The sequence below is a fragment of the Anthonomus grandis genome, chromosome 3 (assembly GCF_022605725.1).
Source record: "Anthonomus grandis grandis chromosome 3, icAntGran1.3, whole genome shotgun sequence".
NCBI lineage: Eukaryota > Metazoa > Arthropoda > Insecta > Coleoptera > Curculionidae > Anthonomus > Anthonomus grandis.
In genome coordinates this window covers 19,396,662-19,414,235 of record NC_065548.1, presented here as the reverse complement: position 1 = coordinate 19,414,235, position 17,574 = coordinate 19,396,662, and the positions used below count along the sequence as shown (strand labels likewise).

Genomic DNA, 17,574 nt, shown 5'->3' with positions numbered 1-17,574 from the left:
GAGTGCCTCTACTGTGGAGATTTTTACTCTCCGTTAACGAAAGGATGGATAGCATGCTCAATGTGTCACCACTAGGCCCATAACTCATGCGCAGGATTTGAAGACGAAGATGACGAAGCCGTTTTAGTCTGTGAATAATGCAAGTAAGGTTCAATCCCATTTTGCCCGACCGTGCGGGCAAAATAGGGCAATTAGCATTGTTTTGCTAAAATTACTGTAACAAAAAACTTGTGTATTTTTTATTTTATTTTAAGCTCTTATAATTTAGGCATGATATGTAGAAATTATTTTTTCGTTAATTAAAGTTTCTGTGTTAATTAATGCTAAAGTTATCTTTATTTGGAGACAAACTACCCCATTTTGCCTGACTTTCCCCTACTCTTGAGAAGAAAATCGGTAGGGCATTTTGATAAAGATACCGTCACTCACTAAGAAACCAGAAATAATTTGTTCATCATAAAACAATTTTGTTGGTATTTATTGGGATCTCTGGAAAAAAATGTAGTAGATTTTATTTACTTTAGGAATTTATTTTAAGTATTACCCTCTAATAACATTTATGGGCTAGTAACTTTGAAACAAATAAAAATTGACCTACAGGTTTCGCGTTTTTTTTACTTAAAGTAAAGCATACTTTATGCCCCTGAAATTTGAACATAACGATACGGGATACCTTGTATAGGTACCACATCTTAATATATAAGAAGTAATTATTTTTATTATTATTCTCTAAAATTGATGGTATCCTTAGAAGGTTTGGCAATTTCTAATATTAGGATATACTTTTGAATTTTTTTTACATTTTAATGAAACAACGCATTTAAATTAGCCCAAATATTAAAAAATGGTAAACTAAAGTTAACAGATATTTGATTGCCATGAAATTAGATAGGACACCAAAAAAAAATCCAATTAAAAAGAAAGGATAAATCCAAACAATTTCCGTCTCTCAAAAATTCTCATTATTTTTTATATCATATCATAGGCTAACGAGAGAACTTTGTCTGGTTATTGTATGATCATATATTCCGTTAAGGTTGATTCATAAAGTTATTTAATAACATTATCAAGCGAAGCAAAATAATTATCCACTCTTCCAGATAATCAAATTGTTGAATCCATTCATATTCATTTATCTCCCCTAAACTATTCCTGCTATACTATCGGGTATAGAGTTTCATTCAACCCTTTTTATGCCCCTGCCCCAGGCAGTGACATTTAACATCCGGCTAAAAATCGCAAACGTCAAATGGAAAATTAGATATCCCAGGATGTTTAAATGACTGGGCCTGGTCTCCCTCATTTCATCCCCCTACGAATGTTATTTCTGGTATTTAGCATTTTAGCCCTGTCGGAGTGATTAGGGTGGATGGTTTGAACGGCACGCTGTGATGGAAATAATTGTGTGGGTATACTAAGCGAGTTTTTAGACTTAAAACTGATTGATAATTCGGCTTTACTTGGCCTGTGACAAAGGCGATAGTCAATTTTATTGAATATTATCGTATTTATATTGTTATCTTCAAGCCTTATGGCGCCGATCAAGAGCTTTTGGTCAAAACGACTATAATTAAACCTGAATAATGTTACATAAATAAATAGAATATAAGTCTTAAAGTAACAATTAGTACATACTTACTTTTTTTAACTAAATGAAATTCTGGTGCTCAGATAGAACAAGGTGTAAAAGAAATCAAAGTAGAAATGCGTATTAGTAAACGCTATTCCAAATAATATCTACCGTTCTTATAAAATATAGCACTGTGACTGTAAGTATTGAATTAAGTGAATCTTTGATAAAAGTTAAATATTTAAATTTTTTTGTAGGATGGTCTTGTCATACTATATATACAATATGTGACAAATAGGGTGTTATTTCCTCATATGTTTATATTTCTAAAACAATAATTTATCTGTTTGAAGCTATCATAGTAGAGTACTTATTATGGTATGATAATAGGTTTATCGGGATACTCCATATGATGGGAAACAGAAGAGGAAACAGAATATTATAGGTGGTTTCTACTTTTTGGCTTTTTTAGAGCATTAAAATAAGAAAACCAGAGGAAAGGGAAAATAAAACATAAGGGATCACGATAAAGAGTGAATAATTACTTTCTTTTAAGCCAGCCTGCAAAAATCTAAAGAATACGGATTGGTCCTACTTTCAAAAGGTCCTATCGAATAATTAAACAGGGCCTATGCCTGTTTCATCAGAAATCTAGTGCGCTTAAAAAGACGCAAAATTTGGCCAGTGATGGTTTCTTTAAACGGACATGCACATTTAAGGCGCCATCTCCATACCATCGGCATTGTGGACAACCCGGCATATCGGTGGTGTTTAAAAAAGAAAAAATCTAAATAACAAGTTAGTCTAACAAGTCTCTGATCCGATTGATGCTTTAAGAATAAAAACGGTACATTTTTATTATTGAATATTCATGAGGTACAAAATTCCAAATGAATATATTTGAATCGTTCATTTCAAAAATGACTTTTTCACTACCAAACATTTCTTCGACCATAGACGCACCAACTGTGTTAAAACGACACAAGTCTGACGCTTCCGTATATATAATTCACAAGTAGATTTTCTACGTTCGCTGCAAAAACATCCTAAGTCGTCGACTTGGGTCGTTTTAACACCGAACAGAAATGAAACAAAAACTGGTGGGGAGACATTTTGTTCATCATAGAATGCCGTGTTTGGGATTGGCTACAGTTTATACAGTTTATTTTACAAGCTCAATCATGCGTGGCTAGTCGATTATTGTAGTGTCTGTTGAGCTAGAAACGTTAAAATGTCGGGCTCTAGTAAAGGTGTTAATCCTGACCCACTTAAAAAAAGGAAACCACATCCTGAATTGTATAAAAGAAATATTATAAAACATGCAAAGGTCAAAGAGGACCAACACGTAAACTGGAAAGGTAGTTCTGTCTCCGCACGTAGTACAGGTCCCGATTGCAAGTAAGTTGATTTTTTAAATACTTTTGCTGAGGATAAGTTTTACAATATTTTTTTATTTTCAGCTGTAAGATGCACTGTTTTCGCACGTTACTTCAAGCCGACTTCAGTAACTGCATAACAAAACTAAACGGTTTTAATACAAAGGATAAACAGGATATTTACCTGCAACAGTTAGTAGAAAAAAATGTGTAAAATCACACAGACCTCGTAAAGGTGACTTAAGCATTCCCCGTGAGTACTCGTTTAAATATTTTATTGACTTGTCCTCGAAAAAACAAGTTGCTTGCAAGCAAGCTTTTTGTTCAATCTATGTCATTACGATTGCCCGTGGAAAGCGTTTACTTAAACTAAAATCCCAGTCAGTAACACCATACGATAGACGTGATAAGCACCCCAAGAAGAACACCATACCTCCAAATATCCTACAAAAAATTCATGATCATATTATGTCTTTCCCAAGGAAACAGACCCACTACTCTGGGCGTCATATGGAATATCTAGACGCACGGTTGGACGTCAAGTCTATGTATTTACTTTTTAAATCGAAATACTCCGACCTGGGTATAAAGTACAAGTTTTATATTAAGTATTTTAAGGAAAACTTCTCACTTCGTTTTGGCAGGCCCCAGGTCGACACGTGTATAACATGCGAAGAACTTATGGTGAAAATTAAAAGTTCCAACTTGGGAGATCATGCAAAAAGGGTAGCTGAAGCCGAGCTAGCAGTCCACAAACAACGAAGTAAGAAGTTCCATAATAAAATATCTGAGGTCCAAGAGCTTTGTTAATCCCGGGATGACGTCGCAGCAATCACATTCGATTTCATGCAAAACTTGCCCCTCCCGAATATTCCCATTCAAGAAATATTTTACCAACAACAGCTTTGGCTGAATTGCTTCGGAATAAAAGATCTCAAAAGCGGCAAGTCGGTATTTTATGTGTATCATGAAGGTATAGCCAACAAAGGGGCAAATGAGATCTGCTCTATTTTACTACACTACTTCGATAATTTTCTGTATGAGAATGTTAACCCTTTCCAGCCCAATGATGCCATATGGCATATTTAACTTTTGCGCATTACGTACAGAAATCTGTAATGAAGATTCAGTTCATCTGTTGTCTGGTTATTTTCCTTTATGTATAGATGGCGTAAGTGCTGCTACTCTTGCAAAATAACCAATAAATCAATACGAGACGATTATTATGATTTGTTCGGTCATGCCGGTAATTTTTGCACAGTTTCTGTGAAGTTTGTGTGTATTGTCCGAGGTAAGTTTGAATGATTCTATGACAAAAAAAATATAAATAGTTAGTGTATTTATACCAGTATTTGTCACAAATAAATTAATGATTCAATTACTTTTTTGTAAGTCTTAGTGATTTTTTTTTCTCATGATTCCATTTGGCGTCAGTGGGCTTCAAGGGTAATTATGTATTTTTATAGATGTCTAGAACTGGTTTGACAGAGGAAGATGAAAAGAGGGTACTGCTGTTACTGGAAGGTGATGAATCAGACGCGGACTTAATAAGTGACAACGGTGACCTTGATGACAATGAAATTGATGAAGTTTGCAGGTTGCAACGAATTCCCGACCCAGATAAAGAACAGCCAACCCCACAGACGTCAGAAAATGATAGTCATTTTGAATTAGAAGACCCCGAACGAGACCCTGATGAGCATACACATGAAGAACTATTCGATGAAGAAGATGACATACAATTGGCTGTACTATTCTCTGTCCAAGCAAAGAACAGTGGTGTAAAAAAAAGTCTTAGCCCATATGGAAAAAGAAGAATATAAGTGAAAGTAATAACCAATGCGATGTAAATCATATTATTTTTTAGGAGGAAATCATGTCCCCTTTGAGCTATTTCAAATTATTTATAAATGACGATATGATAAAAAATATCGTAGAACAAACCAATATGTATTCGTTGCAAAAAAACGGTGTATCTTTGAAAACTACTTCTGCCGAAATTTTAATGTTTTTTGGAATGCAAATTCTCACTGGTATAGTAAAAATGCCAAGCTACAGAATGTATTGAGCCAGGAAAACTAAAGAGCCGCCAATAGGAGATGTAATATCTAGAAATCGCTTTGATAAATTGAGAGATAATATACACTTCAATGATAATACCAAAATTAAGACTAAGAAGGCTACAATAAACTTTTCATAGTCCGTCCTTTTCTTGACGATGTGCGAAGTAATTTTTCCAAGATAGAACCTGAAGAATTCAATTCTGTGGATGAGATCATGATTCCGTTCAAAGGTCGTAATTCGCTGAAACAATACGTAAAAAACAAACCTCACAAATGCGGAATAAAAATGTTCGCCAGAGCAGGCAGCAGTGGATTTGTATATGATTTTGAGGTTTATGTAGGAAAGGGTACTATAAAAAATGAAAGTACTCTGGGCATCAGTGGGGATATTGTAGTGTGGCTGTGTAAGGAGCTGCCTAGAAATGAAAATTTTAAGGTTTTTATGGACAACTGGTTTACTTCATATGACCTTCTATGCACCTAAAGGAATTGGGATTTTTAGCCATAGGAACTGTGAGAGTTGCACGTATGCCTGGCTGTGAGTTTATATCAGACAAAGAATTAAAACTAAGAGGCCGAGGTTCATTTGACTACAAAATGGATACCAATCAAAATATAATAGTCGCCAAATGGTATGATAATAAACCTGTGGATGTTGCCTCAAATTACAAGGGAATCGAACCTCTGGAATGAGTGAAAAGATGGTCTGTTGCTGACAAGAAATATGTTGAAGTTGAACGGCCAGCGATAATCAAGGAATACAATAAAAATATGGGGGGTGTAGACCTAAATGACATGCTTGTGGCATTATATCGAATTAGATTCGGTGTTAGGAGATATTATTTACGAATAATATTTCAATTGGTTGATATGAGTATTGTGAATGCTTGGTTGCTGTATAGAAGACACTGTGATCAAAAGAATATATTAGCCTTTAAGAGGTTACTGGTATTTAGATCCGAAATTGCACACGCCCTGATATATCAAGACCCTATAATCAGAGATAGAGGGACACCTGCATCATGTACATCTGCAAACTCTCCGGTACTTTTTGAAAATCAAACTCCTGAGCCTCCTAAAAAAAGAAAGGTTAATTTTAATCCAATTGATGACCTACGGTTTAATAACATCAATCACTAACAGGCCCACACATATTGAACCCAAAAAGAGATGTCGAAACTGTATCAAGGCTTATAGTAGAGTTCAATGTAGTAAATGTCAAGTTGCTTTATGTCTGAACAAAGACAAAAATTGTTCTATAGACTTTCATACAATGTAGGGTGTGCTATTTGGTTTTTTTTTCTTGCTTTGACTAAAGAATTTAGCCTGTTACTTTTAAGAATTTTCCAAGTTTCTTTTCTGAGATAACAATAAATTGCAAAAAAATGATTGTTACTTAATTTCTACCCACTGACTCCATATGGAATCATAATTTTTTTTTTCTTACCAAATATTAGAAAAAATTAATTTTCACTATATTTTATCCAGATACAGTCCCTGTTACATAGTTAAACTAAAAAATTTTTTTTTTCGAAAAAATAATAATTTGGACTGAAAAGAGTTAAGGAATTGTTTTTATTTTCGGATAATTGTCCAAGGCAAAATAAAAATCACACTGTTATAAGGTTTTTTTCTGCCCTATCTGACACGGGACTCTTTAATAACATTCAGCACTATTTTCCCATCCGAGGTCACTCTCTTTTACCTAATGACCAGGACTTTGGAGTTATTAAAAGGAAAATTAAAAAACACGATCGTATTTACGTTCCGGGTGAATATTATAGTATTATTGCTAACGCCAGTAATGATTTTAGATTATTTATGCTTCAATCCAACCAGATTTATGATTTTGTTCAATGGTGGCCAGAATACTATAAGAAGACATGTATTTCTATTGAGTCTGTTGGAAAAGGAATACCTAAGGCTCTCAAACAAGCATTTGCACCATCCACGTTTATGTATTATGAATACAAGAAGAACCGAAAGGAAGTTATATTAACTAGTAACTATATTGATGGATTAAAAACTCATTCTTTTCCTTTGTTGAGAAATAAAGCTCAACCTATTAGTTTTCCACCTCTCGGAAAAGCCTACACAAGAAACTGTGTGCCAATAAACCTAAAAAAAAATTGAAAACATCCGACAAGTGCAGAACAGTATTTTAGAGGAACATAAGGGCTTTTACGAAAACATCCTGCGTTGGCCAACCAATGAAGATAATATAGAAGAGGCTGAAAATGACCTTGAATTTGACTATGTGCTCTAATTTTTTTTTAAATTTAGTTTACTTATTTTTATAATGCGAAACTACAGTGTTTTTTTTATATTCTTACTTAAATTTTGCAATAAAATATATTTTTCTTCTAATATTTGTTTTTGTTCGTTACAATAATGACCTTAGTCATTTTTTGTATCGTTTAAAAAAAACGGTTGATTTTTTTTTCTGGGTGGTAAGTGTTTTTCAAATAGCTGAGTATACTAGGTATTTCCCCAATGCGTTTGCATTAAAAATTAATTGATTCTGTGTAGTATTAGTTTTTTGCTTCTCCTGTAAAATCTAGTTTTCTGACTTAAGTCGTTTTTGAAATGACCGATTCATTTGTTTTTCATACGATTTGATTAGGATAAAATCTCAACTTTCATTTGTATTGACCTATAACTATATCATAAAAATTAGTTAATTTTAAAATAATACACAAAAACCACTAAGAAAGATAGATATTGCTTGCGAATATGTTAATGCTAATATAATTTATAAATTTACGATAAAAAATTGTACAGAAATGTTTTTGGTTTTTTCAGGATATACCGCCTTTGAGAATGAAAAAAATACTTAAAGTAACTACAATACTTCTTATTAAATTGAAGACGTAATTAATAACAACGTACAGGATAAGAAAGAACTTACCCCAATTCAGCAGTTTTACGATGGAACCTCCATTTTTGCTGGGTCTACAGTAATACTTGTTATAACTTGTTAGTAGACTTTTCTGTAATCTTTATACATTATGATTTTTTTTTATTTTTCTTAAACAAAAGTTGTAGCTATTTTTAACAAAATCTTTGCAGCAATAGATTTTTTAAATTATTAATTATATTCTTAGCGGAACGTATAATATTCCTTAACAGATATAAACTTAAAGATCTGGCCAAAATTTTCCATGCTTCATGTGAAGTTCCACTAGATCAGTTGTGCATTTAGCTAGAAAGAAATATTTTATTTTATTAATATAGCAGTAGCAAAAAAAAGGAAATTTAAAAAATAATAGAAAGCAAACTTTATCCCTTACACCATTTACCCAATTATCGACGTACAATACACATGCATTAAAAATAGGTATCAGATGTGCAACATGCTTTTTTCCCCAATATCAGTCAGCGGAGCTCGGAGGCCCAAAAGGCTTTTCAGTTTCACAATGGACAATCCTCCAAAGGACGATTCATCAAATCCACGCGACATCGCACGCAGCAGGGGTGGAGGTGTCAAAAAACAGGGTGAGATCACATAATTGCGTACGACAACGGAGAATGGTAATCGAAAATCGAATCTTTCACATTGGGAATGAAAGGAACGTATTCCGTTCGCATGTATTATTGATTAAATTAAGATCGGTGCACGTGACCGTGGCGAGAAAATTAAGGGAAAGTGACAGCTAATGGGATTTCACTTGATCGAAGGTTTACTATACCCAGTTTGCCGGTTGACGTGGGGAGTGACGAAGTTATTGCTGCCGAAATCCAATAACGTTTGAATTATTGGCAGTTTTATTATTTGGAGTATTAACTCAGTATTATTAAATAAGTTTTATGTGGCTCTACGCTCTATACAAGGAATAAATTAGCTGTCAAGTCTTTATATATTTATAATAGGATTTTAGTAAAAAAATAACTGGCCTATATTTACGTAATTTTTTTAATTTACTCCTCTTCACAATATTTTACACAATATAGAAAGCTCGTCATGCTGGTTTTATATTAAACAGCTATTTATAGGTATTGAATATATTGTAATTAATGTAAAGGCAGTTCTAAAGCAACTAGAAAAAATTAGACACCTTGTTAATGTAGTAAAATATTGGAGCAATAATTTTTGTGTTTCTATTATCTAGCACCAAATGGCTACAACTCAAAATAGTTATTTATTTAGCAAGTGTGTAAAATTATTCTTTTTTTCTGAATAGGAAATTTGTCAATTCCCATTAATGAAAAAAAGGGGATTTTACACACGTATTAAAACATTAAACATTTTAAAATTGTTTTCATTATATTTAAGATCTAGTGCGTAAAAAGTGAAACTTTACAAACCCTGGGAAGTGCGTAAAGTGAATACTTTAGGCACGGTAGTAGAATAAAGTCTTATTTCTTAATTATTTAAACCTAGATAGCGGTTTCTATATAAGCATCTTAAAGAAATAACTTATCAGCATCGTTTTTAATTTATGCAGTAAAAGTTATTAAATTTTAGGATTGCAGTAGAAGTTTCACAGAAGTAAACACTTAACATCTATTGACTGTATATCAAACCTTAACAAAATGATAAATAAGATTCATGCTAATTTTTACATACGTCTACTCTTATTTGGCCGATCCCTTAGTTCTATAAAACGTAATTTGCACTGACTTTTCCCTTTTTTCAGTGGTATTTTTTGCAAAGAATCTTGTAGTTTTGTGCAAGGTCTAGGGAATATTCTATTATATTATCTGATTGTTAATTCTCTTAAACATTATTCTACGGTTATATTAGCAGTACTGCAACAGATGATAAAACCAGAAACTTTAAAAAAAGTTAACAAGTCCTTTAGATTTTCTCTTTGGACTATTTAGTTCAACAAGGTATTAAGCTTGTACTCATTGCGTAATAATAATTCAGGTAATTTTAAAGTGATATATATATCGAAAGAGGTGAACTAACCTTATTAAACCACGTTCTTTCTTATTTAAGAAAACGAGGGATGAACTAAGTGGAGAGGAAACACATTTGTGGTAGGGTATACTGATAATATAATTATTACCTACTGTTGAAAAATCAGTCAAACCCAACTAGAATTATTCTTAACAAAAAAGAAAACTAATTTAAATCTGCTGTAACTACTATTGTCCAAAAATAACAAAAGGATATGTACCTATATTATAGGACCCACATTTTTATATGGCAAATATTAGAATAAAATACTCTTCAAGCTAAACTTTCTAGCCTCTTAGTCTTAAAAGCACACTAACTATGGTGAGGAAGTTCGAGTTGATAAAAATGATGAGTTCAGGAGTTTTAAATATTAGAACTAAAGTTAGAATAAGAAAACTATTTAGATATAACCATTGCAGTACCATTTTCTAAGCCAAAAAATCCAATTGACAAAAGGGCACAATGGCAAATGAGGAAAAGATGAATATGCTGGCCAAGAGTTCAATAGAATACGTACAAATGTTATCGGTAGACATAGACATTGGAGGAAAACAAATAAGTACAGATGCAGTATACACTATTTTTTTAATTTAACGCGAAATACGCTTTCCAACTATAAAAGAAAATCATAAAAATCCCAACAAATACTCAATATTTGCACACTTAACGATCATTTCAAATTTAAGTCGTGAAAGGTTTAATATGCAGAATATGCTCACAAGATCACGAGTCGACTGAACACATATTTTGTGCATGCGCAGAAGACTTGAAAAATCAATTACTAAATATGACGAACATTAAAGAAAATAAAAATTTCAATAAGATTCACTAGGATGTTAGTAAAAGCTTGATTTGGGGGTAGAAGGGGTTCTTATAAGTGCAGAATATCCTAATTCTAAAGTTCCTTCGAACATTAGGGATAATTTTGTATGTAGAAAATTTCAGTTAGAGGATCTCACACACGAGAGTTTTATAAATCACTTAGATTTTTATTAAATTTCTTTGTGAATAAAACAATGAATTAGATTTTTCGTATTTATATTATTTTGACTTTTTCTACAAAACAAAATTACTTTAAAATTTAAACAACAACTTGTGTAAAATAGGTTCTTACATAAATTACTTTAATCCAGATATAAAGGCTTATACCAGATATGCATGTTATTACTTCGTCTGACATAATACTATTAGGTATCAGAGCATATATTTTTGCATAGGATCTTAAGCTAAATACAAAAATCATCATAATTCTTTCGACGTTTGCATAGACTGAACAATTATGTTTTGATTTATTTATATTGTAAACAATTTTTTCTTCTTTTTAAAGTGAAGATGTAATAAATAGTTTTTGACCATTACACCAAAAGAAATTATTGAAGGATGCTTATTCAATTTAAATAAAAACGATACTCAAAATCGATGCAGTTTATCTGCAGCCAGTTTTCCCAGGCTACTATATATGTAACTACAGGGGTCTGGATACTATAAATACAGAGTTTTATTTGTCATCTTTTATATACAATACTGTTTATACACATGTATGTAATAAATATATAAAGAACATCAAAATTGTGATAGTACTTAAATAGTACTGTGATAGTAATAAAACATTTCGTGTGCTTTTCGGTTGCTACTCGCCTGTCTTCTACGACGTTGCTCTTTAATACGAAGTTAGTAGGCACGTAACTGTATTACGTGCAATAACATTTCACAAAATATAACGTGTTTAGGTATTTCTAAAATATTTTTCGAATGCCGGATATATATACAACCTCCATGAAATGGTAATCTCAAAATGTTTATTTTGCTGTAGATCGCATAACGAAAATTAAAGAGTTAATTTAATAAAAATAAAATATAAACTTTGATAAAAGTAGAAACATTTTATTACTAGATAAAAATAAAATGAAAACTCTTAAAAATAAACTTAACAAAAACTACAATACTGGATATACAGAGTAACAATTTAAAAACTTGAAATGGCCACATATCACAATGACCCTTTCACTCCTATATTAGGAGTGAAAAGCTGAATAGAGAAATGTTGAAAACAGTTTCTGCAAAACAAAGGGGGAATAAAAACAAGCAAAATATGTCACCCTTATTTGTAACTCCTTAGACAGGGTGAGATACACCCCTAACATATAAGCCCGGAATAGCCAAATTTGAAGAATTTGGTTCTGTCACGAACAAAAAGAGAAATCAACTGAAATTACTCGACGAAACAGCGACATTGAAATTCTTTGTCAGTTTGTAATGAATTGACCTCGTCAAGCAGCTGTAGCAGCTAGAATAACTCTTAAATCAATAAGAAAGATACTTAGATTTCAAGAACTGCAAGAACTTGGTGACGATGACTCGAACAGAAAAATCCAGTTTTGTGAAACAATGACAGATAGAATTACGGTAGAACCTCGACTAGTTAAAAATATTTGCTTCAGTGATGAGTGTACCTATTAACGGGCATGTTATTAGGAAAAACTGTCGTTACTGGAATGATGAGAACCTACACGTATTTAAAGAAGGACAGATGGGATAACTTTCTATACAAGTTAAGGAGATACCTGGCTATCCTAATAAACTAATTTTTTTTGTTATTACGGACCCACTAGACAGGAAAGACGAAATCTATGATTCCAATTTCTGGCCACTGTTTGTTGGGGTAAAGAGGTTTAATTTCTCAAAACATAAGTCATTTCTGGAATTTAGCGCGGGTGATTTTTTAGCTTAAAACTTAAAGAACAGGTTTCTCCCAGTATTAATCAACAAAACTATACCCAAGTTTTTTCAGTAATGCCCCTAAATATTCAATGTATTAGAAATATATTTGTAGAAATTGAGGCTTTAAGCCTTATACAGGGTGTTCATTTGAAAACTTCCCACCACGGATTTATCGAAAACCCCTGTTTAAAAAAAAAACGCCGAAATACGTCAAAAGGTTTGTCAAGGGGGACAACTTTTTAACATAAAATTACTTCACCCTCTTTCACCCATTGCCCCCCAGGGTCATCCCCTTAAAAATTTTAAATGGCAAGGGGTATCGAGTAATAGCTTGTTTAAAAGGTCTTTCGAAGTCTTTTATTTTGACGTTTGATTTTTTTAAATCGGTCGATTCGTTTTCGAGAAAATTAAAAAATCTTGGTTTATCTTAATTTGTTCAGATAGAAAACAAAAATATGAAAATATCAGTTTTTATTTCAATAAGTGTTCAAAATATTGGCCGTTAGGGTTTGCCAAATCTACAATTCGTTTATAATTTAAAACGGAAACTACCAACATAAACAGCAATTCCGAAGATAAGACGTGGAAAGAAAAACCTATGGCATTTCTCAAAGGATCTGCTGCCCAACTCATGATGACTCATGCATTGACAACAGTTTTGCGAATATATCTTTTTCAGAGGCATTTGCCTATGATTACAATATTTCGGATCATCTGGCATTACTATTCAAATATTATTCTGCTGTACTAAAAGAAAAACCAATTGTTGATAACATACAACCTTATACTACAAGGGGCATGTTTGAATTCTTTAACCTTGTAAATTGTATAAACTGGGATTTCATATACTCTAATAAAATTTCAACTGAGGAAAAAGTACGTTTATTTGTTGCTTTTCCACAGAATAACATTAATAAGGCTTTTTCAATTATTAAATGTACATATAAAAAAACCGGTTAAAACCTTAATTTGGTTTAATAATAATTTAAAGGAACAAAGAGAGCTTTTAAATTTTGTGTCTGAGTTGGCTAAGCAAAGAGACTGCAATTTTATTACTGGCCTAAAAAAAGAACTAAGGCATACTTATCATAACTTAAAGAAAGCTAAATCTGAAGCATATGGCAATTATCTAAAAACTAAAAGGTACAGCCCAAAATCCATCTGGGATGTAGTTCGTAGCAATTCCAATATTTTAAAAGCTAAACAGAACTCAGTAAATGAATTTTCATCTGATGATTTCAATTACTTTTTCTTTAATATACCCTCTAAAATCATAAATACACTTTCCAGATAATAGATTCACATTTACCGAAATATTTATCATTGAGCTGCGTGACCGAATCAGATCATTAAAAAACAAAAACAGTCGTGATTTTTATGGAATGAATACTAAGTTGAATAAACATATTGTGAATCTCATTATATATCCATTAGCAAAGCTTTTTAATTTGTGTATAAGTGACTTTATTTTTCCCACTGTCCTTAAAATCTCTAGCGTTAAACCTATTTATAAAAAAGGCCCTCGCAATGACCTGACAAACTATAGACCTATATCAATAGTCCCTCTTTTCTCAAAACTCTTTGAAAAAGCCCTAAAATCTAGAAATACTCTTTTCTTAGAATCCAGTGGTTTTTTTAAGTAATAAACAGTTTGGTTTTAGAAGTGCTAAATCAACAACAAGGGCAATTAACCACTCAATATAAAAATAATAAATGATGGTCTTAAAAAAGGAAAATGCACTGGAGCCACATTTTGCGATTTGAGCAAGGTTTTCGATTGTGTCTCCTTTAAAACTCTTGCAATGAAATTAAGATATTATAATTTTTCGCACTGTAGCATAAAATTAATAGAATCCTATCTCTGTGGTTGATGTCATGTGGTTAATTTGAATGGCTCACAATCTGATTTTGTAGAATTAAAATTTGGGGTTCCTCAAGGATCAGTGCTGGCACCTCTGCTTTTTTTGATATACATTAATAATCTCGAGCACAGTGATCCTAGTGCTGATCTTATTCTCTTGGCCGCTGACACAACCTTGGATATGCACTTGGTGACTTACACATGAGTCTACAGGAGACACAATCGAAGGTTTCGGATTGGTTTTATTCTAACGAATTAAATATAAATGCAGATAAAAACCAACAACTGTACATATCCACTCGCAATTATCATTTGGCTAATCTTGGCAATGCACCGGTTACCTTTCTTGGGATCAAAATTAATTTCAAACTTCTATGGGATGCACATGTTGATTACATATGCCCTGGAATCGCATCTGGCGTTTTTGCACTTCGGAGCTTGATGCAGAAAGTATCTCTTACAGTTGCATTGTCTGCTTACTTTGCGTGTATCCATTCAAGAATCTCCTATGGGATTCTAATTTAGGAGCATGCAACCAACGTCAGCCGTATTTTCTCCCTTCAGAGAAAGGGCATTAGGATCCTCGAAAACCTGGACCATAGAGCGGAGTGTAGAATGCATTTCTCAAGACTCAATATTTTAACTGTGCCTTGTTTATATATCTACTATTGTCAGGGTTGGCCCTGACAAGCGATAGACAATAGTTCTATCAATAAATATGAAACTTTTAAAGATGTCCATTCACATTTTGCTAGAAACAACACTAATATTCATACAGAGTTTCATAGAATTTACATCAAATTAGAATATTGCCTCTCAATAAAGTAGTGTTAAAAAAATATCTTGTGGCTAAGAGTTTTTACAGTATCCATGAATATATCAATAGTAACTTTACTGATGTTACAAACTATGCACATTAGATTTAAGCTTGTGTAAGTGTGCTTTTGCCTTTGGCCAATATGTAATTCATTGACTTGTGTAAGCTTTTGTGTTAGCACCAATAAAGTTCTTTGTCTTTGTCTTTGTCTATTATCCGCCCTATATTTATACCAGGAAATTTAAATAGCGACGTGTATGAAATGCTACAGAGGTCTATCAATGCGGGAATTTGAAAAATGGAGGGCCATGCACGGAAATTTATCTTTAATAAGTTATTTAATAAATAATTTAATTAAATAATAATAAAAATTTTAAAATAGTCTTTTCATTTATTAATTTTCTTAATAAAGAGAGAAGAATTTTCTAAAACGTGGCTTTCCATTGTATCATTGGAAAGCATTTTTCAAGAGTTTCTCTTTCTGTTCAAGGGGATTGCAGATAAGGGTGAGATAATATGCTTGTTTTTGTTCCTCCTTTATTTTGCACGAACTATTTTCAGCATTTCTTTTTTCTGTTTTTTATTCCTAATATATGGCAATTTCAAGTTTAAATTGTCACCCTGTATAGTAATTTATATTACGTTTTTGAGTCTGTGTACTGCATTGTGCTACTATTTACTACATCTCCAAATCAACTGAATTGTTATAATGAGCAGAAAGATGATAAAAACTTCTACCATTTTGTATATATCCTTAAAACAAAGCCAAATAAAATCTAATTTACAAAAAAAATGTTCGTCATTACATCTCTGCTTTGTAGTTTCGGTTCATTTTTCTATATTACACTAGACTTGAAATTTATTAGCAGCGATGTATTCCTTAGGGAAATCAAGCAAGTCTTATATGAAACTCGGTCGGATAATTTCCGCAGTATTTTCCTAAATTTTATGTTAAAAGCTCGGCCAAGTTGAAGAAAATATAATATACGTTGGCATATTTATTTAGTCGCGTGAAGAATAAAAACGGAAGGTAGCGCTATAAAAAGGAGGAGTGTATGTTTTTTCTTGAGCAAACCTCTATATTATTCCTCTTATAATTTATTACAATTCTTTGCAGTAGTAATGATCTATGCGTTTTAATATTTAAGTTTAATGGAAATTTAAAAAAAAATGTTTTTGTGACACGTAATATTATCTTCAAAGAAAACTGTTATTTAAAAAGGTAGAATGAACTTCAAGAGAGTTCTATTAAAGTTTTCCTTATATATAAGAGTACTAGTGCTAAAAAGTATATAGAGAAGTTATAAATTTGTTAAATATTGATTTATTATTGTTATGTCTAATACCAAATTGGAACTTAAAGTAGCTAAAAAATATTTAAAAAATCATCTTTATTCCGAAAAAAGTTCATCATTTATAGGTTCCTAACTCAGAAATCTTCTATATTATAGAGCTATGAAGCAAAATTATAATACAATCCTTAAAGAGTTTTATTGCATAAACCTTTTTTAATTTTTTGAGTATTCGAAAGCAGCGTACATTTGTTATATTATTTCTAAGTTTAAGATTATAGAGTTGGTTAAGATTCCAGATGCCTAATCTTCAATAAGGCTTACATAGAAATATATATTATGCAACCTCTATAACTTATATTAACAGTGAACGAAAAAGAAGAAAAGGGAAAAAATTAAAAGCTAATCTTTAAAAGAGCTTGTTAATAAGTTATCCTGTAACCAACTAAATAATAACTATTATAAGACCCTTTTCAAATAGCACCCATACTATTACACATACATACTACACTTATTCTTAGATATACCATAGCTAAGTTTTCTCTTACATTATAATCGTGAGAAGTGGTGGAGAGAAATCTGTAAACACTACTAAAGCATAATTTTAATGGCTATTTCGGTTCTCTTAAGTCTAGAACACTTTTCTTTTAAAGGTAGTAAATTAAACTCTTTTTTTATTCCTAAACCAAATTCCTCCTTAACATTGCCAACCTTGCTTTTACCAACTTTAGTGTTAAAATTCCCCTTGATTATATTGAGGCCATGTTTCTTTAGGTTTTTGGTTAATTCAATCAAATATTAAGAATAACTACTCTATAGTTTGCTCATCGCTGTCGGCGCATATATTTGTATAAAATTTGTATTTATTAGGCTGATGCATCTTTAAATCATAATTATTGTCTCATTGAGTAAACGTGCTGTTGAACCTCTTTCTTGATCATATTGCCCACACCTCTATGTGAATTCTGCGT

The 17,574-nt window shown here is 32.0% G+C and overlaps 1 protein-coding gene across 1 annotated transcript; it reads left to right on the top strand.

The window, feature by feature from the left end:
- The first annotated feature begins 5,223 nt into the window (after positions 1 to 5,223).
- On the top strand, positions 5,224 to 5,702 carry LOC126734296 (piggyBac transposable element-derived protein 2-like). Its single transcript, XM_050437857.1, has 2 exons — positions 5,224 to 5,413; positions 5,512 to 5,702. The coding sequence occupies exons 1-2, from the start codon at positions 5,224 to 5,226 to the stop codon at positions 5,700 to 5,702; spliced, it is 381 nt and encodes a 126-aa protein (XP_050293814.1).
- The last annotated feature ends 11,872 nt before the right edge of the window (positions 5,703 to 17,574 follow it).